General features: G+C 41.9%; 1 protein-coding gene and 1 pseudogene across 4 annotated transcripts in view; one reads left to right on the forward strand and one right to left on the reverse strand.

The window, feature by feature from the left end:
• The window catches only part of Adgre1 (adhesion G protein-coupled receptor E1), a 124949-nt gene that overhangs the window by 80907 nt on the left and 17094 nt on the right, over nucleotides 1–26948 (forward strand). For all 4 annotated transcript variants that reach the window (XM_006523602.2, NM_010130.4, NM_001355722.1 and 1 more), the window contains 6 exons: nucleotides 1768–1884; nucleotides 4411–4595; nucleotides 5522–5692; nucleotides 8343–8537; nucleotides 10379–10614; nucleotides 21206–21272. In XM_006523602.2, coding sequence (XP_006523665.1) covers nucleotides 1768–1884; nucleotides 4411–4595; nucleotides 5522–5692; nucleotides 8343–8537; nucleotides 10379–10614; nucleotides 21206–21272 — 971 coding nt within the window. The remainder of the gene's footprint in view (nucleotides 1–1767; nucleotides 1885–4410; nucleotides 4596–5521; nucleotides 5693–8342; nucleotides 8538–10378; nucleotides 10615–21205; nucleotides 21273–26948) is intronic.
• Nucleotides 3535–4018, reverse strand: Gm20243 (annotated as a pseudogene).

Genomic DNA, 26948 nt, shown 5'->3' on the forward strand with positions numbered 1-26948 from the left:
CAGCTATATGTTTTGTCCTCAAGCCCCTAATGTCCATTTCTGCTGCTGATGGAAGTGCCCAATCTAGTCTCTACTATGTTTTTGTTTGTTGCTTTATTGTTTTATAACAGCTTTATTCACACTTAATAAGTCCACCTACTCAAAATCACAATCACAGCTATGGTGGATGTCCTCCACATGGAACACTCACTGTTATCTCTTAGGACTAAAGAGTTTCTCCATGATGATCTGGTTTTCCATTGTTCCTTTTGTTTTCTAATACAGACTTGCATATTTTCTTTTTAAAGATATGCTTTTTATTATTTAAAATTATGTGGGTTTTGCGTGTCTCTGAGTGAGTATATACACATGAGTGCAGGTACCTGTGGAGGCCAGAAGAGGGCCTTGGATCTCCTGGAGTTAAGGTGGTTGTGGGTACTGACATGGGTGCTGGGAACTGAAGTTGGATCTCCTACAAGAGCAGCAAGTACTCTTAACCATTGAACTAGTCCCTGTGAATGTTATTTATTTATTTATTTATTTATTTATTTATTTATTTATTAACATTTTGACCACAGATTCTCCTTCCCCCTTTCTTCTCAAGCTCTAGTTCACTTCCAGCTCGTTCCCATTTCCCACCCAGTCCTCCTCCCTTTTTCTTCAGACAAGAGGAGGCCTCCCATGGATACCAACCATTCCTGGCATATCAAGTTGCAGTAAGACTAGGTATCTCCTCTTCTATTGAGGCTAGATGAAGCAATCTGGTAGGAGGAATGGGTCCCAAAAACAGACAACAGAGTCCCAGACAGCCCCTGCTCCTTCTATTTGAAGTCTTACAAGAAGAACAAGCTACCCAACTGTAACATGTGCAGATGGCCAAGATCAGTCACATGTATGCTACCTGGTTAGTGGTTCAGTCTCTGTGAGCCCTTATGAGCCCAGGTTAGTTGATTCTGTGGGTTTTATTGTAGTGTCCTTGACCCTTCTAACTTCTACAATCCTTCCTTTCCCTCTTCTTCAGGATTCCCCAAGCTCTGCCAAAAGTTTGACTGTGGGTCTCTGCACTTGTTTTCATCAGTTTCTGGGTGAGGACTTTGATGAAAATTGGGCTAGGTACCAATCTATGAGTACAGCAGAATATCATTAGGAATCATTTCATTGACTTTTTTTTGTCAGTTGTGTTTGGTTCTCTCCTAGGTCTCTGGGATATACAATATTTTGTTCCTGGCCCTTTAGGCAGTGTCAGGGGTGGATTCTCTCTCATAGTATGGGTCACAAGCTGGACCAGTGAATGGTTGGTCACTCCCACAATTTCTATGCCACCTTTACCCCAGCATATCTTCTAGGTAGGACAAATTGCAGGCCAAAGGTTTGGGCCTACAATACCAACCCAATGGCTGGGTTGGTATCCAGTCCCTCCAATGGAGGTCTTGCCTGGTTATAAGAGATTGCTGGTTCAGGCTTATCCACCATTTCTGGGAGTCTTAACCTCATAGATTTCTGGGATTTTCCATTGCACTAGGTTTCTAGCTCATCCAAGAGATGATCTCCCCATTCCAGTTTTCTCTCCCAGTTCTCACTCCTCTGTCCTCCCTCTACCTCATCCCTCCAGTTCTCATCCTCCCTTCCCCTGTTCACTCATGATGTCTATTTTATTTTTATTTCACAGTGAGCTTCATGTACTCTTGAGCCACCCTTTAAAGCTTCTTGGTTTCTTGGACAGAAACCAAATTAGAGATACATATATTTTCTGTGTGTCTTAACAAAAACACCCCCCTTTACTTTCAGACATCGAAAGCAAAGTCATCAATGAAGAGTGCAAGGAGAATGAGTCCATTAACTTGGCAGCCAGAGGGGACAAGATGAATGTTGGCTGTTTCATAATCAAAGAATCAGTATCTACAGGTACAGAACCAAGACACTGGAGCATGGTCTGTAACCAGTGGGGTGTGGCTACCAGCTATGTGTTACTGTCTTGAGTTCTGATGATCCATCCACCTGGTTCATTCTATTGTAAGGCTTTCCACTGAGTTCTAAAATTTGATTGATTGAGCTTATCAATTTTGCAATTTCAGTGTGATGCTGTCATTTTTTCTAATCTCTTTAGTGAACATGTCTTTTTGACCAGTTTTCTTTGTGGATGTGGTGCTGTTTAGGTTCCAGCAGATGGCTCTATGTACAGGCAGCACAAGATGGAATCTCCCTCCTTCCACCCTGTCATTTCTTCCTCTCCTTTTATCCTCTTCTCCTCCATTTTATTTGCTTTTCTGAGTAAGCTCTGTGATGGTTAGTTTTAACTACCAACTTGACACAGCCTTGAATCATCTGGGAAGAGTGTTAGTGAAGGGCTGACTAGGTAAGGATGGCCTATGGATGTGTCAGTGGGTGTCTGTCTTAACATTTAGTTGATGTGGAAAGACCTGGTCCACTGTGGGTGGCACCATTCTCTGGACTGTGTGAATAGAAGAAGCAAGCTGAGTAGTGCAGAGAGCAAGGAAGCAAAAATTCACATTCTCTTTTTGCTCTTGACTGTAGATGTGATGTGACTAGCTGCTTGAACTCCTGCTCTGACAAATTTTAAATACTAGGGAGTTTATTAACACAACAGTAAGTAGAATTAGTGTGTGTGTGTATGTGTGTGTGAGAAAAAATTTAGGTGTCTTTAAATCTATCTATCTATCTATCTATCTATCTATCTATCTATCTATCTATCTATCATCTAGGTGTGTGTATACAAACATGCATGAGCATGTGCATACATGCACACACACATACCATGGTACATGAATGGCAGTTACAAGACAACTTTCAGGAGTCAGTTTGGTTCCCTTAACTGTGTGGGGAGTGTATAGAATTCAGGTCTTCAGGGTTGGTGACAAACACTTCCTCTGATGAGCCATCTCTTCAGCGCCAGGTGTTTTTACAATGGCTATGTATGTGATTTGGTGGCTTCTAAGTTACATTGCTTTTTGGTTTCATTTATGTATAATTTATTTTGTTTGGCCCTAGGCAGCCAGCATGAGCCCTCACATATACTAGGCCATCTCTCCACTAAGCTCCCATCCACTTCAGAAGATTTACAGATGACGCAGGGCTAAAGCTTAAGTTCACTTTAAAACTCGAGAAAAAAAATCATGCAGTCTGCTTTCCTCACTTCTCAGAAATGACTCCCCTTTATACATGAAATAATATGGTGGTTTCACAAGCTGTAGTGTTTATATCATGGATGAGTGAGGAGTGTAGAAGGGTCAAAGTGTGAACTTTCCCCCCCTAAGTCAGCACAGCTCTGTTGATTATTCCTAGTGCCCTCTTTGAGATGGCTCCAGGAAACCATCTCCATAGGTGTTTGGTGTTTGGTAATTTTTTTTTTTAACTAAACCAGCTGATGATTTTATTTCCACATTTCACAATATAAGTGAAAAACTTCTCCCTCCAAAAGTATTCTGTCTGTTAGGAAGGGAAGTTTCCTTGTCATGCATCTAGTAAACACTCAGGCTCAGCACCAAGATCTGGTGAAACACAAGAAATAAAAAACAAAAAAGAGCCCTTCTGCTCTTATCTGTTTGGCTGAGTCATGCCAGGCCATGTGGGCACCAACAGAAGACAGGTGGGAAGTCTTATCATTGGAGGCCCAGGCATCATGGATATGTGGCTTCCAATGGGTGATCTTATCCCAGGAGCTGGTCCTACGGGCGTCATCCCAGGAGGAGGAGGGTCCATCATTGGCATCATGGTAGGGCCTCCCATGTGGGATACAGGCTTCATGCCAGGCCAAGGAGGGCCCAGAAGACTTGGGGGAGGTGGGATCATGGCCCCTGCAGGGGGAGGAGCAGAGAATTGGGCTAGGGGTATCTTTCTTTGTTGGAATGCAGCCATTGTTTTGTCAATCAGGCTCTGGGTGGGTCTACTCTTTCATCCATTTCTGGTAATAGTCTTTCACATTCTATTTGTATTTTGGACCACTGCAGTGTGTCTTCCTCATAGATGAAGAATTGTAGGTAAGATATATATCATAGTAATCACAATAAAACTTAGGCATGTTGCTCCACAGGCCATTGGCTACCCCAGTCCCCGCTGTCAGGAACTGGTGTTTGGTGTCTTAGACCTGTTGAGGTTTCTTGACTCTCAGAGAGTAGGAACGGCAGCCTGGAGTTTGGGTGGGGTTTCTTTCCTTTCCCATGTCTCTTCTTTCCCTAGTCTTCCAACCCTGCCTCAACTGATCTGAAAATTCTTGGTTATTTAAGTCCTAAGAATAAACTGGGGAGAGTCTGTGTATGTACATGTCACATGTGTCGCATGAGTGTACACATGTTGCTGTGTGTACACATATTTCCTGTGTGCACATGTGCCATCTATAATATCTATGGAACAAGTAATTCTTTCCCTCTTTGTTTTTTTTTCCCTCTTTGTTTTTATTTTGGGGACATGCAGGGGCCCCAGGAGTGGCTTTTGTCTCATTTGCACACATGGAATCAGTTTTAAATGAACGCTTCTTTGAAGATGGCCAGTCCTTCCGGAAGCTGAGGATGAATTCCCGTGTTGTTGGTGGCACTGTGACCGGGGAGAAGAAGGAGGACTTCTCCAAGCCTATTATCTATACCCTCCAGCACATCCAGGTTTGTGCGGTGTCTTCTGAGACCTCTGATTGTCTATGGAGGAGTCTTGCTACCCAAGATGCTCTAACCTATTTAAGAAACGATTGTTTTGTTTCCAAATGATCACAGATTTGGATGCAAAAATGCACTCCCATTTTTCCTTTACTAGAGAGATGCTGTGTGCCTTTTTCTAAGTTTCCTCAATAGTGACACACTACAACCTACAATGCAACAAGTGTTCATTCCCGTGAGGATGCATTAGTGCTAGTGTGCATGTGGTAGCTAAGATCAGTGTTAGGTGTCTTTATTGCTCTCATTTTATTTTTTAAAGGTTTATTTATTTATTTGTCTTAAGATTTATTTTTATTATTCATAATTATGTGTATGTTTTCCTGTGGGTATGTGCATGCAAGTGCATGTGCCATGGAGTCCAGAACCATCAGATTTGAGGTAGCTGGAGTTACAAGTGGTTGTGAGCCACCTAATATGGACACTGGGAACCAAACTCAGCTTTTCCAGAAGAGTAGCAAGTGCTACTAACCACTGAGCCATCTACCTTGCCTCATTCGTTTTTAAGACCATATCTTTCACAGAACCAAGAGCTTGTTGATTCATCCAGGCTGTCTGGTCAGCAAGTCATATAAATTCTTATCTCTGCCTTCCAAAGCCAGGATTTAAATGTTTGTGTGTGTGTGCTAGGCATTTGAATAGCTCCTCATATACATACAGCAAAGACTTTTGTCTGCTGAGCTATCTTCCTGGCTCTGAAAGAAGTTTTCTTGAAGCAATAACAGTAGTCCGACACCAGATCAAGCACCACTACAGACTAGAATACAGTAGGTTTTTCCATTTCCTGAGTTTCTAGTCCCAGATGAATCCCAAGTCTGGTCACATTGAATCCATTCCAGTGTGAAGTTCTCAGGAGACTGGGGCTTCTGATCTTTCAGCCAAAGCAGAAGTCTGAGAGGCCTATCTGTGTCTCCTGGAACACTGATGTGGAGGATGGGAGATGGACACCCTCGGGCTGTGAGATTGTGGAAGCATCCGAGACACACACAGTCTGCAGCTGTAACCGGATGGCAAACTTGGCTATCATCATGGCTTCTGGGGAGCTTACGGTGAGTATTGGTAGCTCATTCATGTTTTCCTGAGTATCTTGCCTAAAACCTAGTAGAGGTGATTGGCAGACCATCTTGTGTCTCCCTATGGTCTTGAGTATTGTATAAGGTAACCATAGAGGGAGAGGAATGTGTGTCACACCTCCATGAGTAAGGAATTCATCATGTGGTTAGAAAGCTATGACACTGAAGTACAAAATCAGACATAATAGCCCTGTATTACTCAGGATTTCTAAGAGGAACAGGACCAAGAGAATGAACACTTGTTAGAGGGATTTTATTAGATTGGCTTGCATAATATGATTTGTGCATTCCAACAATGGCTGCCTTCACATTAGAGTGGCTGAGAACCCAGTAAATGATCAATATAAAGCACTAGATATTTCAGCAGCCTCACTCTGGCACTAACAGTCTGGAGGACTTCTGGAGCACCATGGATTTTCTGTTTACATTGGAAACCTGAAGAATCTGGATTCTGGTATCAGCCAAGGAATATTGTAGCAGCTACAATATCAGAATAGATGAACTTGCCAGCAAGATGTGAAGGCAATGAGGCAAAAAGCAAATCTTTTGCCTTAGACCTTTTTTGTCTAGGCTGGATCTTCCCACCTCAAATAACTTGATCAATAATATTTCTCAAGGATGTGCCCAATAGTTGATCTCTTAGTAGACTTGTGATTTACCCAGTTGACTACCAAAATGAACTGTCACAGACTATAATCAAACATACCCAATATTTCACAGGTCTCATTTAATGAAGAGTTACTAACAAGGAGCTTAATGATCTAGGACTTCTTGCTTGAAACTAATTATTAATTGGTCAATTTCAAGTTTCATGGGACAGAAGATTGATGTTCAGTGTCATGTCTCATCATGTAATTAGTGACTAGTGGAGGTAGGACCTGAACTTTGAGATAGCCTGGCCCCAAAGTTCTCTTTATACTAAACTATAGACATCAACCAGAAACTGAGCTGTAGGAATTCCTAGATGACAGTGAAGGTTGATAATACACTGACATCACTCAGGACTCATCCCCACCCTCAAAGGATGCTCTGCACTCCATTACTGGAACAAACATCTATAAATTGTAATTCCCAGAATACCTTGCCATTAGGTTAAAGGTGTAGTGTAGGGTCTTCATTGAGATATATTCATAACAGGATACATGAAGTAAGCACAGATAAATGTATGACTTAATAAAGAAAAATTTCCTTAATTTGTGTGAAAACTGTCCTTGGCTGATGTATTAGGAACAAGGACACTTGCATACTATGGAGGTACCAAGCATCTTATAGAATGTGTAGTTTAGGACTTGCAGTGAGACAACAGGGAGAATGTTCCCTTTTAGGTTCTGTGTGGGTCACTTTTTTTCTTGGATAAGGCACTTTACCCCTTTGAGTGGAATCCAACTCTCTCATGGCAAAGCAGCAAGAATAAAAAGTTAACATGCAGTTAACACCACAGGACACAGTTTTAAGTACTTGTATGCATTTACTATAATCCTACATAAATGACCATATAAAGCAGCCATGGGGATATGGCTAACTCTGTAAAGTGCTTGCCATGTGTCACAAGAGTATGCGTTTATTCTCTAGCACCCATGTAAAAATAGCTATGGATAGTGACAAAGACCTGAAATCTCCCCAGTTGAGGAGGTAGAGGCAAGTGGATCCAGGAACTCACTGGTGAGATCCAGACCAATGAGAGACCCCTTGGTTAATATTCCTTATTGTGGCACCTGAAGTTGTCCTCTGTCCTTCACATTCATGTGTATACAAGTGCACCTGCACACACATAAGCACACACATACGGATATACACAATCCTATCTAACTGATCAACAGGCATTTATGTCTCATCATAATTCCTATGACTGGGAGCTGACAAAATTGTGGGCAGTTTTTTTTTAAACAGTCTGCGACAGTGTTGTGTAGAGGACCCTATGATGCACTGGCTGGCATGATCTTTAACATAGAGAAGGCACCATAAAATTTCAAACTATTCATTAATGAACAGTATAGGGAAAGGACAGTTACTTTCAATCTAAATTGAAATGTCTCAGATACCAGCAACTTTGTTAGGGTTCAGCCCAAGAGGCAGAAACCACTTCAGATGTTTGGAGAAATGAGGGATTTAATACAGGCAATTGTGTACTCACAAAATCTTTAGAAAGAGATGGAGGAGCTTCAGGGTCATCCTCCTCTCACAGTTCAGTTCAAAAGGCCCAGAATTGCTGGTGTCATTTGTGCTCTCTTCTTAGGCAAGGGGGAGTTTGGCCACAGCTCATCTGACCTACACATGGCTGGTAGTTTCCTTTTTTTCTGCCTTCCCAGATGTCTGTATATATATTCCATGAAGAATCTATACTACACACTCTATGACCAGGGATTCTGGGAACAGTAGTTTGTAGATGTCCTCTCTAGTATGGAGGGCCAAGAAAACACTGGGGGCTGTGTGTGAGTACTCAGAGGTGCAGTCAGGTTGCACAGAGTATCATGGATAACATTCAGATCATTCTGAGGCCAGGGGATATAAGATATAAGTCCTGAGATTTTCAGGAGGTCTGGTTAAGGTGTTTTTTTTCCCCCTGGTGCTGAGGGGGGAATTCTAGTTTTATTGTGAAACCAACAATTGTTCTCCTTCCTGGTAGATGGAATTCTCCTTGTATATCATCAGCCATGTGGGTACAGTCATCTCCCTGGTATGTCTTGCCTTGGCCATAGCCACCTTCCTGCTGTGTCGTGCTGTTCAGAACCACAATACCTACATGCACCTGCATCTTTGTGTGTGTCTCTTCTTGGCCAAGATTCTCTTCCTCACCGGTATAGACAAGACTGACAACCAGGTTTGTGATCCTTGGGGTGTACCCCTATCCAGCTGCACCATCTGCCCATGTTCCTTTTGCTCATCACTATCTAGTTCCCTCTCCCGGGGCCTTTTCATAGTGTCCCCTGACAGTGCCTCAGTTTTCTCTGTATTGCTGTGATAAACAATATGACTAAAAGCAACTTGGGCAAGAAAAGGAATTTTTTAGCCTATACTTTCATATCACGGCCCACCAAGGCAAGAACTAAAGTAGGGACCATTTAGGAATGCTGGTTGCTGGCTTTCTCCTCTTGACTTACTCAGCCTGCTTCCTTATACAATGTAGGACTACCAACCCGGGATGGTGTTGCTCATGATGAGCTGGGCCCTCCCATCTCAATGCTCCACACTATTACCTACAGGTTAATCTTATCAAGGCAATTCCTTAGTCAAGGTTTCCTCTCCCCAGTTGACTTCAGTTTGTGTCAGGTTGACAAGAAACTAACCAGCATAGTCAAGCTCTCACTGAATTGATCTATTGTGATAGGTATCTGTCGAAAATCAGCTCCTAAAACATTTTATGAACTATTTTAGTCTCTTCCATTGTTCTATTTTTTCATTATTTTTGAGTATGTGGCATGCATGCGTGCGTGTGTGTGTGTGTGTGTGTGCATCTGTTTGAACACAAGTGTGTGGTGTGCATATGGAGGTCCAATGTAAGGATTTATCCTCAATTACTCTTCCACATTTCTCACTGAGGTGAGGTCTCTCAGTTAAACCAGGGCTGGCCAATATGGTTATACTCAGTAGCAGGCTTCCTTCCAGGGCTGGAATTACAGGTGAGCCACTGTGCCCACTTAGCACTTATGTGAGTTCTAGGAATCCATACTTTTGGAGGAATCCAGTCCTTAGTCCTCACACTTCTGTTACATACACACATATATATGTGTGTATGTGTATATATATATATATATTATATATATTATATATATATAATAGTGTTTGTGTGTTTGAATGTGTGCATACATGTTGGATATATGCACATGGCATGGCATGCATACAACATACAGCACAACTAACAGGAATCAGTTCTCTCCTTTCATGCGATCAAGCTTGGCAGCAAGTTCGTTGATCAGCTGCTGAGCCATCTCATTGCTCTGACCTTGTGTTTTTGAGACAGAATCTCTCATTGGTCTGGAACTCACCAAATAGTCTAGGCTGGCTAGGTAGTGATCTCCAGGCAGTCTCCATCCCTCCTCTATCCCTCAGGTCAGGCCTACAGGTGCACATTTTCTTGGCTGGATTTTTACAAGGATACTGGGGATGGATTATCTTACCTATGGAGCATTGAGTGGAAAAATACCTTACTGACTGATGACAGACTGAAAAGATTCCACACAAGTCTAGTTGGTGAATGAATGTGATAGTGGACTTATAGACCACATGGTCACTTACAAGAGTGTGGGCAACTCCCACGTAGTTGCATTAGTGCAGAGTCACACTGCATTATGGATGATGATCTCTTGGAAGCTGTATCATGGGATCCCCTTTCCCCTTAAGTTTCCACTGCTTATGTACCCTAACATTTTCTAGGGTTACTCTCAGCTATGGGAAACCTGGAAGAAGTACACTTGGAGTCCCAGGTGGCCGTTCTCTCACTTCCCATTATTGTGACTACAGACCTTTCTCTGTTTTGTTGTCATGGCTACCTGGCCAAGATATTCACTCATCCTAGATGGTGAAGGGGTGACTCCATCATGCTTAGTGGAAAACAGACTACTGTTTGAGGAACCCTAGTAGAGGCCATTCCTCTCTCTTTTTTTAATACTTCCACCTTCTGCCTGCATGGGGGATCCTGATATGCAGACTTCTTCCCTGCAGACGGCTTGTGCCATCATTGCGGGATTCCTACACTATCTTTTCCTCGCCTGCTTCTTCTGGATGCTAGTGGAGGCAGTGATGCTCTTCCTGATGGTGAGAAACCTGAAGGTGGTGAATTATTTCAGCTCTCGCAACATCAAGATGCTGCACCTCTGTGCCTTTGGCTATGGGCTTCCAGTCCTGGTGGTCATAATCTCTGCTTCTGTACAGCCACGGGGCTATGGGATGCATAATCGGTGAGTGTCATTTTTTCTCTATAACGACCTTGTTACCAAGCTTCATGATAACTATACTAGCTACTCGATTGATGCCATGACAAAATACTTAATAATAATAAAATTAAGGGAGGAAGGTTTTATTTTAAATACATGTTGAAGGTATATGCTACATCATTGCAGAGAAGTCAGGAAAGGGACTCAAGCAGGAACCTGGAGATGGGACCCATGGAAAAAGGATTTTCTCTGGCTCACTTATGGTCATGTAAGTTCCAGGTCTACCTGCCTAGGAATGGTTTTGTCCACAGTAGTCTAGGACCTTCTAGACTTTAAAAAACATTTAAAGAGACAACCCAAAGATATGCCCACAGGCCAATTTGATGGAGGTAGTTCCTCAATAGAGGTTCCCTTTACCCAGGAGACTTTAGTATGTATTGAGTTAACAAGCATTAACCATCAAAGCATTCAAACTACAGAATATCTATGTGGCCACTAAGAGTAGTGATTCCAGCAGTGATGTCACCAAGTGACTTAATCCTGATTGATCATGTATATAGGCAAGAAGACATTTCTGGGGGTGGAAATTACAGGCCTTTGAGTATTCTTTCAGCTACAAGAACTAGGCTTCTACAGCTCCAGGCTGTAGAATTCAGCAATTTATTTCTCAAAGTACTCAGACTGGAGGCATTCTAGTTTCACATCTGTTGTTCTGTTAGTTTAGTTTGACAAAAGGCAATGCAGGAGAGAAGGGGTTCTATTTCAGTTTTCAGTTCTAGGTTACAGTTCATCATTGTGGGGAGTCAAGACAGGAACTTCAACTGTCCAGTCATATGGCACCCACAGTTAAAGGAAGAGAGATACACTCAGCTCCATTTTCCACACTTACACAGTTTAGGAGCTCCCTACCTAGGGAATTGTTCTGTGCACATCAATTAACTTAATTTAGACCATGGGCAACTGAACCTGCTGCTTTCCATCTTCCCAATGAGCCCCTTCTATTTTTATTACATTTTTGGTGGTTATCTAGTGAGTTTAATGTGGTTAATTATAGAGTATGGGTGAAAGTTTATTTACAGGAGTGTGGGTAAGTGAAGAAAATCTCTCTCTCTTTCTCTCTCTCTCTCTCTGTCTCTATCTGTTTCTGTCCTTCTTTTCTTTCTGTCTCTCTGTCTCTGTCTCCCTCCCTCCCTCTTCTAGCAACAATTAGCTGCCTATCAATCCTCAGGGAGAAGTGGGGACTTGTGGTATACTCAAGGTAGCCAGTTGGGCGAGCATGAGGGTAGGTGCTTGGCTGGTAGACCTATGCAATTGGGGTGCCAAGGAAGGAGGTTATAGCTGTCAGTTAGTCAACTTGCTCTGGATCCCAACATTATTATCTTACTTAAAGAAAAATATGAAACTGTGTCCTTGAAATTGGGGTTTATCATTAGCATGAAATACTGGTTTAACAGTATGTTACAATACTCTAGCAATATTTGCTACATACAGAACATGCAATTGTCTGAGTGTACTATTCCAGGAAGAGAATATCTCGTTGGGCTAATCTGACCGTTTTCCTAAATGCATAAATAAAAGCTGCTCAGTCTGTATAATGATACTTGTATATGTGCTTTTTTTCTTTTGTATTTCCTTCCTTCCTTCCTTCCTTCCTTCCTTCCTTCCTTCCTTCCTTCCTTCCTTCCTTCCTTCCTTCCCTCCCTCCCTCCCTCCCTCCCTCCCTCCCTCCCTCCCTCCCTCCCTCCCTCTTCCCCTCCCCCCCTCTCTTTGCACTCCAGGTTTTATTCCCTTCCTGGTCCACCCTCCAATTCTTCCACATCCCATACTTCCTCCCCACACCCCTGTCTCCACAAGGATGTCCCCCTACCCTATCAGACCTCTACACTCCCTGGGGCCTCCAGTCTCTTGAGGTGCCTCATCTCTGAAGGACACAGGCCTGGCAGTCTTCTGCTGTATATGTGTTGAAGGTCTCATATCAGCTGATATATGCTGCCTGGTTGGTGGTCCAGTGTTTAAGAGATTTTAGGGGTCCAGGTTAATTGAGACTGCTGGTCCTCTTACAGGGTCATCCTTCTCCACAACTTCTTCCAACTTTTCCCTATTTCAACCCCAGGGCTTACCAACTTCTGTCCATTGGTTGGGTGCAAATATCTGCATCTGACTCTTTCAGCTGCTTGTTGGGTCTTTCTGAGAGCAGTCGTGATAGCCCCTTGGAGCCCTCCATGACCTCAGTAATAGTGTCAGGTCTTGGGGCCTCCCCTTGAGCTGGATCTCATGTTGGGCCTGTCACTGGACTTTCTTTTCCTCAGACTCCTCTCAATTTCCATTCCTGCAGTTCTTTCAGACAGGAACAATTATGAATCAGAGTTTTGACTGTGGGATGGCAATCCTATCCATCACTTGATGCCCTGCCTTTCTGCTGGAGGTGGGCTCTACAAGTTCCCTCTCCCCACTGTAGGGCATTTGATCTAAGGTCTCTCCATTTGAGTCCTGAGAGTTTATCACCTTCCAGGTCTCTGGTACATTCTGGGCGCCCCCCCTCAACCTCCTACTCCCAAGATTGCCTATTTCCATTCTTCCTGCTGGCCCTCAGGGCCTCAGTCCTGTTCTTTGCACCCAATACCAGATTATGTCCCTCTCTCCCCCTACCCCATCTCTTTTTCCTTCCCAGGTCCTCCCTTCCTCCCCCTTGTGGTTGCTTTCTTCTCTCTCCCAAGTGGGACTGAGGCATCCTCATGTGGGCCCTTTAGCTGGTTGAACTTTTTGAGTTTTGTGGAGTATATTTTATGTTTTCTGTACTTCTTTTTGGCTAATATCTACTTATTAGTGAGTACATACCATGCATATCCTTTTGTGTCTGAGCTACCTCATTCAGGATATTTTCTAGTTCCCTCCATTTACATGCAAAACTTAGGATGTACTCATTCTTAATAGCTTAGCAGTATTCCATTGTGTAAATAAATCAGATTTTCTGGACCCATTCTTCTATCATGGGACATCTGGGTTGTTTCCAGCTTCTGGCTATCACAATAAGGCCTCTGTGAACACAGTTGAACATGTGCCGCTGTGACATAGTGGGACATCTTTTGGGTATATTCTCGAAAGTGGTATTGCTGGGTCTTCAGGTAGATCTATTTCCAATTTTCTGAGGAACCTCCAGATTGATTTCCAGAGTGGTTGTACCAGTTTGCAATCCCACCAGCAATGGAAGAGTGTTTCTCTTTCTTCACATCCTTGCCAACATGTGTTGTCACTTGAGGTTTTGATCTTAGCCATTCTGATTGGTGTAAGGTGGAATCTCAGGGCCCTTTCGATGTGCATTTCTCTGATCACTAAGGACTTAGAACATTTCTTTAGGTGATTCTTAGCCATTTGAGATTCCTGTGTTGTGAATTCTTGATTTAGTTCTCTACCCTATTTTTTGATTGGGATTTTTGGTTTTTTTTTGATGGTTAGCTTCTTATATATTTATATGTTAGTTCTTTATATATTTTGGATATTAGCCCTGTATCGGGTGTGGGATTAGTGAAGATTTTCTCCCCTATCTGTGGGTTGCCAATGTGTCTTTTTGACTATGTCCTTTGCCTTACTGAAGCTTTCCAGTTTCATGAGGTCCCATTTATCAGTTCTTGATGTCAGAGCATGATGATTAGAGTTCTGTTTAGGAAACTTCCCCCTGTGCCAATGAGTTCAAGGCTCCTCCCCACTTTCTCTTCTATTAGATTCACTGTATCTGGTTTTATGTTGAGGTCCTTGATCCACTTGGATTAGAGCTTTGTGCAAGGTGACAAAAATGGGTCTATTTTCATTTTTTTCTACATACAGACAGCCAGTTAGATCAGTACCATTTATTGAAGATCTTCCCCCCCCCATTGTATATTTTTGGCTTCTTCATCAAAGATCAAGTGTCTGTAAGTGTGCTGTTTATTTCTTGGTCTTAAATTCTATTCCATTGGTCAATTTGCCTGTCTCTGTACCAATAGTATGGAGTTTTTATCACTATTGCTCTGTAGTAGAACTTGAGGTCAGGGATGGTGATCCCCCCCAGCCGTTCCTCTATTAAGAATTGCTTTTGCTATTTTGTTTTTTTTGCCTTTCAAGATGAATTTGAGAATTGCTTTTTCCACATCTTTGGAGAATTGTGTTGGGATTTTGATGGGGATTGCATTGAATCTATAGATTGCCTTTGGTAGGATGGCCAGTTTTACTATGTTAATTCTGCCAATCCACGAGCATGGGAGATTTCTCCATTTTCTGAGATCTTCTTCAATTTCTTTCTTGAGAAACTTGAAGTTGTTGTCATACAGATCTTTCACTTCTTTGGTTAGAGTTTCCCCAAGATATTTTATATTATTTGTGTTTATTGTGAAGGAAGTTGTTTCCCTAATTTCTGTCTCAGCATCTCATTTATATAAAGGAAAGCTACTGATTTATTTGAGTAAATTTTATATCTGACCACTTTGCTGAAGCTGTCTATCAGCTGGAGAAGTTCTCTGGTAGAGTTTTTGGAGTCACTTATGTATACTATCATATCACTTGCAAACAGTGAATCCTTTTTTCTTTGCCAGTTTGTATCCCCTTGATCTCTTTGTTGTCTTATTGTTCTAGCTAGCACTTCAAGTACTATGAATAGATATGGGGAGAGTGGGCATCCTTGTTTTGTCTCCTATTTTAATGGGGTTGCTTCAAGTATCTCATCATTTAATTTCATACTGGCTATTTGTTTGCAGTAAATTGCTTTTCTTATGTTTAGATATGGGCCTTGAATTCCTGATCTCGCCAATACTTTTACCATGAAAGTGTGTTGTATTTTGTCAAACACTTTTTCTGCATCTGAAGAGATGACTATGCCATTTCTTTGAGTTTGTTTATATACTGGATTGTGTTAATGGATTTTCATATATTGAACCAACCTTGCATCCTTGGAAAAAGCCTATGTGATCATGTTGAATGATGTTTTTGATGTGCTCTTGGATTCGGTTTGCAAGAATTTTATTTTATTTTTATTGGATATTTTATTTATTTACATTTTAAATGTTATATCCTTTCCTGATTTCTGTCCCCCAAGAAATTCCCTATCCCATTTCCCCTCCTCCTGCTTCTATGAGGGTATGTCCCTACTCACCTACCCACCCACTCCTGCCTCCCCACCCTTGGATTCCCCTATACTGGGACATTGAGACTTCTTGAGACCAAGGGCCTCTCCTCTCATTAATGTCCAACAAGGCCATCCTCTGCTACATATGCAACTGGATCCATGGATCCCTCCATGTGTACTCCTTGTTTGGTGGTTTAGACCCTGGTTTAGACTTGATGCTCAAGTGTAGGGGAATTCCAGGCCAGGAATCAGGAGAGAGTGGGGGCACACCTTCATAGAAGCAGGGGTAGGAGGTAGTGGGTAGGGGGTTTTCAGAGGGAAAGCCAGGAAAGGGGATAACAGTTGAAATATAAAGAAAGAAAATATCTAATAAAAAATGGATCAATTTGCATTCTTCTACACGATGATCATGTTGAATAATGGTTTTGTATTTGGATTCTGTTTGCAAGAATTTATTGAGTATTTCTACATCAATATTCAAAAGCAAGTCTGGTCTGAAGTTTGCTTTTTTGGTTGGGTCTTTGTGTGGTTTAGGCATCAGAGTAATTGTGGCATCATAGAATTAATTAGGTAGTGTTTCTTCTGTTTTTTTTTTTTTTTATGAAACAGTTTGAGAAATATTGGTATTAGGTCTTTTTCGAAGATCTGGTAGAATTCTGCGCTAAATCCATCTGGCCCTGGGCTTTGTGGTTGGGAGGTTTTTTTATTGACTTACTCTATTTCCTTATGGGATATGTGCCAGTTTAGATAGTTTAACTGCTCTTAATTTAACTTTGGTAGGTGGTATTTATCTAGAAAAATTATCCATTTCATCTAGATTTTCCAGTTTTGTGGAGTTTAAGTTTTTGTGGTAGGATCTGATGAGTTTTTGCACTTTCTCCGTTTCTGTTCTGTCTCCCTTTTTATTTATAATTTTGTTAATTTGGATACTTCTTCTGGGCCCTTTAGTTAGTTTTGCTAGGTGTTTCTCTATCTTGTTGATTTTCTCAAAGAACCAGCTTTTGTTTTGTTGATTTTTTTTTGTATTGTTCTCTTTGTTTCTATTTGGTTGATTTTGGCCCCGAGTTTGACTATTTTCTGCCTTCTACTCCTCTTGGGTGTGTTTACTTCTTTTTGTTCTAGAGCTTTCAGGCATGTTGCTAAGTTGCTAGTGTAATTTCTCTCCAGTTTCTTTACCAGGGCATTTAGTGCTATGAATTTTCCTCTTAGCACTGCTTTCATTGTGTCCCATAAGTTTGGGTATGATGTGTCAACATTTTCATTGAATTCTAGAAAGTCTTTTATTTCTTTATTTCTTCCCTGATCAAGTTAACATTGAGTAGAGACTTGTTCAGTTTTCATGTGTATGTGGGATTTCTGTTGTTTTTGCTATTATTGAGGACTAGCCTTAGGCCATGGTGATCTGATAGGATTCATGGGATTATTTCAATCTTCTTGTATGGGTTGAGGGTTGTTTTGTGGGTAAAATGTTCTGTAGATATCTGTTAAATCCATTTGGTTCATAACCTCTATTAGTTTCACTATGTCTCTGTTTAGTTTCTGTTTCCATGACCTGTCCATTGGGGAGAGTGGGGTGTTAAAGTCTCCCATTATTATTGTGGGGATTCAATGTGCCTTTTGAGGTGTAGTAAAGTTTCTTTTATGAATGTGGGTGCCCTTGCATTTGAGGCATAGATATTCAGAACTGAGAGTTTGCTGGATTTTCCCTTTGATGAATATGAAGTGTCCTTCCTCATTACACTTCATAACTCTTGGTTGAAAAACTATTTTAATGGATACTAAGATGGGAACCATTTGCTTGGAAGACCTTTTTCCATCCTTTTACTCTGAATTAGTGTCTGTCTTAGTTATCGAGGTGTGTTTCCTGTGTGCAGCAAAATGCTGGATCCTGTTCTCATATCCAGTCTGTTAGCTTATGTCTTTTTGTAGGTGAGTTGAGTCCATTTATATTGAGAGATATTAATGACAGATGGACGTTGGTTTCTTTTATGTTTGTTTTTGTATGTGACTTTATGTCCTGTGGTTCTCTCCTTTTGGCTTTGTTGTGAGATGCTTACTATCTTGTCTTTTTATTGATGTAGGTACCTTCGTTGTGTTGTAGTTTTACTTCTAGGGTCCTCTGTAGGGGTTGCTTGGTAGATAGATACTGTTTGAATTTGGTTTTGTCCTGGAATATTTTGGTTTCTCCATCAATGTTGATTGCAAGTTTTGCTGGGTATAGTAGTCTGGGCGGGTATTTGTGGTCTTTTAAAGTCTGTATGACCTCTGACCAGGCTCTTCTGGCTTTTAGTGTCTCTGTTGAGAAGTCTGGCGTAATTCAGATAGGTCTACCTTTGTATGTAACTTGGCCCCTTTCCCTTTCAGCTTATATTCTTTCTTTGTTCTGAGCATTTAGTGTTTGATTATTATGTGATGAGTGGATTTTTTTTCCTGGTCCCTTTTATTTGGTGTTCTGTAAGTTTCTTGTACCTTTATGACCATCTCTTTACGTTGGGAAAGTTTTCTTCTATGATTGTGTTGAAGATGTTTTCAGGTCCTTTGAGCAGTGAATCTTTGTTCTTCTCTATTCCAATCATTCTTAGAATTGGTCTTTCCATTGAGTCCTAAATTTCCTGAATGCTTTGGATTAGGAGTTTTTTGTATTATGAATTTTCTTTGACAGTTGTGTTAATCTCTTCTATGGTATCTTCTATACCTGAGATTCCCTCTTCTATCTCTTGTATTCTGTTGGTGATACTTACATCTGTAATTCCTGACCCCTTTCCCAGGTTTTTCATTTCCTGGTTTGCCTCAACTTATGTTTTCTTTATTGTTTCTACTTCTATTTTTAGGTATTGGACCACTTTATGCAATTCCTTCACCTGCTTGATAGTATTTTCCTGTATTTTTTTTTAAAGGGATTTATGTGTTTCCTTGTTAAGGGCTTCTATCTATTTACCTGTGTTTTCCTGTATTACTTTCAGTGAGTTATTTAAGCTGAAAGTCCTCTTTAAAGGACTCTATTATCTTCATGAGCTAGGATTTTAGGTCAGCTTCCTGATTTTCAGGTGTGTTGATGTATTCATGGCTTGTGGTAGAAAAATGGGTTCTGATGATGTCCATGTATACTGCCTTCTGTTGCTTATGGTCTCACCATCTGGTTATCCCTGATGTTTGCTTGTCTGGGTGACCCTTTTTGGAATCTGTCCCCCCCCCCCGGGTTGCTTCAGGTTTCTTAGTAGGCCTGTGGCCCTGGCTGTAGCAGACCTCCTGTGGGTCCTTCCAACTTGCTGGTCCTCAGAGGTGCAGAGAAGCTGCTGATCTGGTGCCCTGGCTGCAGTAGATCTCCTAGGAGGCCTTCAAAATTTTGGGTCTTCAGAGGAGCAGTCAAGCTCTTGTCCTCTGTGAAACTGTTCTCCAGGGGTGCCTATGGACTGTGTTTTCTGTTTACCTGTGTGCAGGATAACTGCAGGGATGCTTTCAGTCTGTTGGATCAGTTGCCTTGCATGCCACACAGCTCCCAGGAGGTCTTCAGAATGTGGTGTCCATTGCCCAGAATGCAGGGCATTTCCTGGGATGTCTCTGGCTGTTGTGTTAGATGCCCTGAGTACAGCAGATCTTCTGGGATGTCTCAGGATATGGTGTCTTCCAGGGAGCAGACTATCTAGCAGTCTGTCCCAGCAGAAAGGACCAGGCAGAGGGGAGTAGTATTTGGTGGGTGGGGATTTAGGGGAGTGATGGGTACCTGAGTCCACTGAGTCCATCTGTGGGACTTTAAGAGGATTCTTACCAAAGCTTTGCATTTAGTGGGTCTTCTGGCACATCTCATGATATGGTGTCATCTGGAGAGCAGACTAGCTAGCAGTCTGTACCAGTAGAAAGGACTGAATGGTAGGAGTACATATGCTTTTTCATAACTGATCATTTGGTATTAGAAGATCAATTTGTATTCTCTTCCCCAGGGAAGACTATTTCTTCCACCATCAGCATTCTCTAGTTTTGCCTGTAGTTCTTTAGGTAGGGGTGAGATTTTGTAGCCTTTCCTCTTACATGAAGCCTCTGAAGCATGACAATGATGTATAAGTTGATAACCCTACAGGTGCAGCACTGGTATGCATGCCTTGGTGATAACCCACAGCTCTCTAATTGGACTTAAGAGTCACTCAACCAGGGCTCTGCACCTTCTCTGGGTAGGACAATAGAGGTGGGCCTGGTAGTGTGGGCAAAGGAGACCCAGCCCTGAGGACATAAGAACAGGAGAACTGCCTCTGTCCCTTGCCAGATGCTGTACTCTGGTGAGTTGGTCTCACCCTTCACCTGGGCAGTGCTGGAATGCTGCCTAGGTGGTGTGAACATGGGAGAGCCACCAACTCAGCTACCACCCAGGTTGAGATCCAGGGCTTTGAGTTGTCCAACCCCAACATCTGCCACATCTATGAAATGCTGGAGTGCATGAAGGGACTGGTCTTCCAGAACCAAAGCTACATGATCTCCAAAACACAGGGTAGCTTCAGGATATCTGAGAAGAGTCCAGTTGTAGTCCAGTATTGATAGTGTAGCAGAAGCCAGAGGCCTCAAAACAGACCAATGACTCACTACAATGAATATTTTCACAAAAGGCTGTTTGGACAAAAGATTATACTGTGTGACACACTGAAGCAGCTTCCATGACAAGGTCTTTTAAATATTTATTTATTTATTCATTTTCTTGCTTGTTTTCTTTTTTTGGGGGGGTTGTAAGGGTGGAGGATGAATATAGTGAGATGGGGAGTTGAGGGTGATTGAGGTTCATGATCTGAAATTCACAAGGAATCAACGAAAAGTGAAAAAAAAGGAGACCAGCTCAACAAGAGGTAAATCATTCCTAGTACCAGAAACCTAACCAACTACAGGGCTAGTGAAGTCATAGATCTTGGAAGACAGCTAATAACCCAAATTTTACTAAATTAGCATAATTTCTAACCACATTCTAACTATTTGTCCTTATATTAAAAATTAAACATAGTCTTTACTCTTCAAGGGAACTTCTCTTTGCATCAGAGACCACCAAAAAACAAAACAAGACCAGACAAAACAAAACAAAACAAAACAACAAAACCAAGCTATAATTAAACTGCAGAGTTGTGGGGTCCTATCCCAACTGATAGAGCTACAAAACATACCTTCACCTAAGGCTCAGGAAATACTGAGGAAGAAAGAGTAGAAAGATTGTAGGACCCTGAGTATATTCTTTAGTCAAGGATGATGAATAATGAGTTCTTACTGGAGGGGATGTTGGAGTTGAGGTTTGAATGACACAGTGTACTAGTGGAGGATTACATGGAGGTAGAAAGTCCTGTGAAAGTTATGAACTGATCATTACTCTGGTCTCATGAATATTTGTCTAGAGTCTATCTTGGCTCACATCACACTGGCACCCGACTCCCCTCCCCACAATCGGCATTTTTGAATGAATGTCATTCTGCAGTATTGAGGATGCACAACTGCAAGGCCATGTCCTGAGACAAATGCACTTCCCTCCTGTGTTTTCCTCTACAGCTGCTGGTTGAATACAGAGACGGGGTTTATCTGGAGTTTCCTGGGGCCTGTCTGCATGATCATCACGGTAGGGAAAACATTTCTTCAAGAACATTTTGGTGATCTCTCTTTGGTCAAGTTAGAAAGTGTCATCACACTGTGAAGCTTGCTAATCTCAAATCTCTTTCTTGTGTTTCTTGGTTCTTGAGGTTTCTGAGTTAGGATGTAACTGAATTGGAATGTGATTTCTCTGTCAATTTTTATTGATGCTCAAGTGCAAAATATGTATAAGGGACAACAACTTTTCTTATTCATGCTTTGAATTTAGTGGGAAATAGATTTGTCTGTAGAAAGAATCTCTTGTGTACTCTATGGAAGCATCACCTGTCAATAAAAAGGTGATGGCTTATTGACGAGGAAGAATATAATAAGTGGGAGTCTTGTAGGGAGATAGGAATTCTTGGATAGGTCAGGCATGGAGAGAGATTTGCCCTGAACTCTGAGGAGACAGACACATGAAACTGAGGAAAGGTAAGCAACCATGTGGCAGAACTTAGACTAGATTAAATGGGATAATTGAGTTACAAACTAGCAGGAACCAGCCAAAACTTGCCTAGGCATTTATTCATATACAATAAGTCTCATAGCTATAATTTCCGGAACTCAGGTGTGAGTGGAAAAGCCCACAGTTACACCTGTCAGTTTCTTCCAGGTCTAGATATTGAATGGAAGAGAAAGAAAAAAAATAACTATGTTTAGTATATGCAAGTAGAGAGATATCTGCCAGTCTGAGGCTAATTTGGTCTAGATAACAAATTAAGCTTTAGATCAGGTAGGCTACATTACTATGTAGAAAGATTCTGTATATAAAAGAAAAGAAGGATGTAAAGGAAGGTAGAAAAGGAAGAAACAGAGGAGATATGGTCACGATTAGAAGAGAGATGAGAAATTCTGAGAAATAAGCAGAAGCCAAGTGACATTTGAAGATACCGGGCACTGTTTTGGCTTTATTTCTATTGCTGCAATAAGAAGGGATTTATTTAAGTTTATAGGCCTATCCTGGCTAGTTTTACATCAACTTGACACAAGCGAGAATTATCTAAAAAGAGGAAACATCAATTGAGAAAATGCTTCCATAAGATCCAGCTGTAGGGCATTTTCTTAATTCATGATTAATGGGGGAGGGCTACTGTGTGTGGTGTCATCCCTGGTCTGGAAGTCGTAGGTTCTATAAAAAAGCAGGCTGGGCAAGCCATGGGGAGCAAGCCAATCAACACTCCTCTATGGCCTCTGCATTCATTATCTCTGGCCTCCAGGTCCTTGCCCTGTTTGAGGTCCTGTCCTGACTTACTTCAATGATGAACAGTGATATGGAAGTATAAGCCAAATAAACCATTTACTTCTTAACTTGATTTTTGGTCATGGTGTTTCATAGCAGCAATAGAAATCCTAACAAAGACAAGGTCATAGTTCATCTCTGAAGGAAGTCAGGGTAGGAATATAAGCAGGAACTTGAAGCATGAACCCATGATGTAATACTGATTTCTGGCCCAGGCAAGGACTCCTGCTTAGCTAGGTTTGTTATACATCCAAGGACTACTTGCTGTAGGAACAGTACCTCCCACCCCGGGATGGGACTTCCAACATCAGTTAGCAATCAAGACAGTACCCCACAGGCATGCTGACAGGCCAGTCTGATTTGTGCAACCCCTCAATTGAGACTATGTCCTCCGGTGACTGAAGGCAGTGTCATGTTGATAGTCAATCCCTACTATGGCAAACCATATTTCTTTTTTCTTCTTTTTGGTTTTAGAGCTTTATTGTAGGAGAGGGAGAGGGAAAGGGGGAGGGGGAAGTTGAGGGGGAGGTGGAGAGGTAGAGAGGGAAAGGGGGAGGAGGAGGGGAGAGAGGGAGGGGGAGGGAGAGAGAGGGAGGGGGAGGGAGAGAGAGGGAGGGGGAGGGAGAGAGGGAGAGGGAGAGGGGGAGAGGGAGAGGGGGAGAGGGAGAGGGGGAAGGAGAGGGAGAGGGGGAGAGGGAGAGGGAGAGGGAGAGGGAGAGGGAGAGGGAGAGGGGGAGAGGGAGAGGGAGAGGGAGAGGGAAGAAGGCCAACAAAACCTATTTGCTACTTGCCTTCAATCCAGCCCCCACTTCTTGTCAGGTGATGTTTCTGCTAGATGCCATTCATAATGCTGTATTTGCTAGTGCCATTTGTAGTTTATTCTAGATCATGGGAAGACCTTCCATGCTTCTGGATTGGCAAGAATTAGTATTGTAAAAATGTCTATGTTTTATTACCAAAAGTAATCTACATATTTAGTGAAATTTCCATTAAAATCATTCAGAGACCCATAAAAACCAATCCAAGAATTTACATGGAACCACAAAAGGTCACAAATAATCAAATCAGTCCTGAGAAGTATGAACACAACTGAACTTGTCACCATAACTTACCTCAAATTATACTTCAGAGCTAAAGTGAAAAAGACAGCCAAATATTGGCATAAAAGAAGACAATAGAGGAACCAGAATAAACCAACCAGTGCTCACCTAATTTTTGACAAAAGTATCAAATATGTATAGTAGAAAAAAGGGAGCCAGTCTTATAGTTAGTTATGAGCTCAGTTTTGAATGATGTAGCATTCTTGGACTTGCTAGAGGATATGTTAATCCAGGGAGTATTGATGTTTTATAGATTATTGGGGGTTTGCAGGTATGTTATTGTGTCTTAAGAGTGCTCTATAGTAAACAATATAGATTTTTATCATCTTAGCTCTGGAGACCTGAAACCTAATATGATGGATCAAGCTCTCCCAATAGCACTAAGGATGGATCTACTCTGTGATTTTCTTCTCTCTTTTTTCCTTTTCTCTTTCTTACTGCTCTTTCCTTTAACTGTCTATAATCATGATCTCTTGCTCCTGCCCCTTTTCTTTTTTTTCCCCATTTTTATTAGGATTTAGCTCATTTACATTTCCAATGCTATACCAAAAGCCCCCATACCCATCCACCCCCACTCCCCTACCCACCCACTCCCCCTTTTTGGCCCTGGCGTTCCCCTGTACTGGGGCATATAAAGTTTGCAAGTCCAATGGGCCTCTCTTTGCAGTGATGGCCGACTAGGCCATCTTTTGATACATATGCAGCTAGAGACAAGAGCTCCGGGGTACTGCTTAGTTCATATTGTTGTTCCACCTATAGGGTTGCAGTTCCCTTTAGTTCCTTGGGTGCTTTCTCTAGTTCCTCCATTGGGGGCCCTGTGGTCCATTCAATAGCTGACTGTGAGCATCCACTTCTGTGTTTGCTAGGCCCTGGCATAGTCTCACAAGAGACAGCTATATCTGGGTCCTTTCAGCAAAATCTTGCTAGTGTATGCAATGGTGTCAGCGTTTGGAAGCTGATCATGGGATGGATCTCCCCTGCCCCTTTTCTTAAGTAAGATCCAATGCTTAGACCAAAAAATTACTTGTTTTCTTTTCTTTGCCAGGATTTTTGATCACTACTTCATCTACAATGCAATCCTAGATTTATGTGGTGGTCTTCTTCCTTTATATGGAACCAAAACCATCCCTTTTATTTAAAGAAAGATCATTATCCCAGGGATTCAGACACCTTCAGGAGTGTACAACATGTAGTCTGTGGGCTGCATGTGCTCCGGGATATCTATGAGTGAAGCATAATAAAATTATGGGTGACAACTTTGCATTACAATGTCAGTTGGTCAGACATCCTTGATGATTTTCATATTATGGCTCTATAATTATGTGTATTTGTGAATCTGTTGTTTTTTATGATATCAAAAAATTAGTTGTGAATCTGTCTTTTGACAGTTGGTAGTGACTAGTTTTGAGAATGATATTCCTTAAAGCCAACATTGACTCTGACATACTTCTTTCTGTTCATTATCATTGTCCCTCCCCTTCATGCATTCCTCAAAAGTTCTCTATTCAATGATGACACCTTTATAAGTCCATGGTTTCTCTCATTGTCCTCAAGATTATTTTCTTAGTTAGGGTTACTATTGTTGGATGAAACATCACCACCAAAAGCATCTTAAGGGGAGAAAGGATTTATTTCACTCACAATTCTATATAAGATTTTATTATCAAAATCAGTGAGGGTAAGAACTCAAGCAGATGTAGAGGCCATGGAAGAGTGTTCTTCTCTGGCTTGCTCTTCATGGCTTGTTTAGTCTGCTTTCTTATGGCACCCAGGACCACTTGGCCAGTGGTGGCCCCACCCACCTTGAGCCAGGCCCTCACCCATCAATCACTAAATAAGAAAACACTCTAAAGGCTTGTCTACAGCCTGATCTTATGGAGGCATTTTCTCAGGAGGCTCCCTTCTCTCAGATGACTCTAGCTTGTGTCAAGTTGACACAAAACCAGCCAGTACAATGTGTGTCATCTCTTAAACCTGACTGGCTGCTGGTGGTATGGCCTTTCCTGGGGAAATGTGAATAAATTTCTACTTACCTCAGATACAGCACCAAAGTAATGATTCTACTACAGTTCAGTTTGGCAGATCAATGAACTTACTGGGATTATACACAGGAGCATGGGTTGGTGTAACCTTGAGCATAGATGGTTTGAATGCATCTGCATCATTAAAAAGCTGGGGGCATGAATGTTTCAGGAATAATCAGCTGAGGGACATGACAAGCTGGGGTACAATTCATGAAAGGGTTCCCAGACATCCTTTCATGGATCAGGCATTTAACAGGTCAGAGAATCTCCCTTTCCAGGAGTCATTACTATTTCTATAACCTACAGAGAGGCCTTGCAAATCTTACAAGTTTAAGGAGATTCCTGAGACTTGTGAGTTGTTTCCTGAGTCTTGACTGTAGGACAGATTGTTTTAGCTTGGAGATTGTTACACAAGCATTATTCTTCTTCACCTAGCACTGTTACATCTTCTAGTGTCCCTCTTAGGGATTGCCTGCATGCTTACTTGTCTAGCTGTATCAAAGGATTTTCTTCTCCCACACAATTCCAGCCCTGTCATGGAGGGTTGTTTTGGAAAGCAGAGAATGTGATTAAGATAATTAGCACAATGTCTGACATTGACTGTTCCTCAATACATAATAGGTTTGAGAAATAATGGGGATAAAAATAATAATGAACAAATACCACCAGGAGAGAGCTGGTCTCCCAGGAGTTCAGACAAGCCTATAAGTGCAGGTAAGACCACCATTGATGCTCAGAGGTACCCACCTGGAACCCTCAGGACACAGGATGTAAGGAGCAGCCTAGACAGGAGCCTTCTTGTTTTCGTCTGCATCCAGAGCTGACCCTGTGCCACAGAGCTACATACATAAATAACTCTAGGAGAGTGCTGGTCTCCTAGGAGAACAAACAAACCTGTGAATGCAGGTAAGACTACCACATCTCTTCAAATTCCTGGCCCAAGAAGGATGGTCCTAGAGCCATCAGGACACATGAACTAAGGATCAGCTGGGGACAGTATCCTTCTGGTTTCTGTCTGCACCCCAGATCTGACCCTATACCACAATTCTCCATACATAAATTCCTCCTGGAGAGAATCAGTCCAAGGAGTACTGACATATAGGCTTGCAGGAGGGTCAAGCCACAGTCAGAGACAGCAAGGCCAGCTAACACCAGAGATAAAAGATGGCAAAAGGCAAGGGCAAGAACATAAGCAACAGAAGCCAAGTCTATGTGGCATCATCAAAGCTCAGTCCTCCCACCACAGCAAGCCCTGGTTTCCCCAACACACGAGAAAAGCAAGACTATGATTTAAAGTCACA

This window comes from Mus musculus, chromosome 17, assembly GCF_000001635.26.
Source record: "Mus musculus strain C57BL/6J chromosome 17, GRCm38.p6 C57BL/6J".
Taxonomy (NCBI): Eukaryota; Metazoa; Chordata; class Mammalia; order Rodentia; family Muridae; genus Mus; species Mus musculus.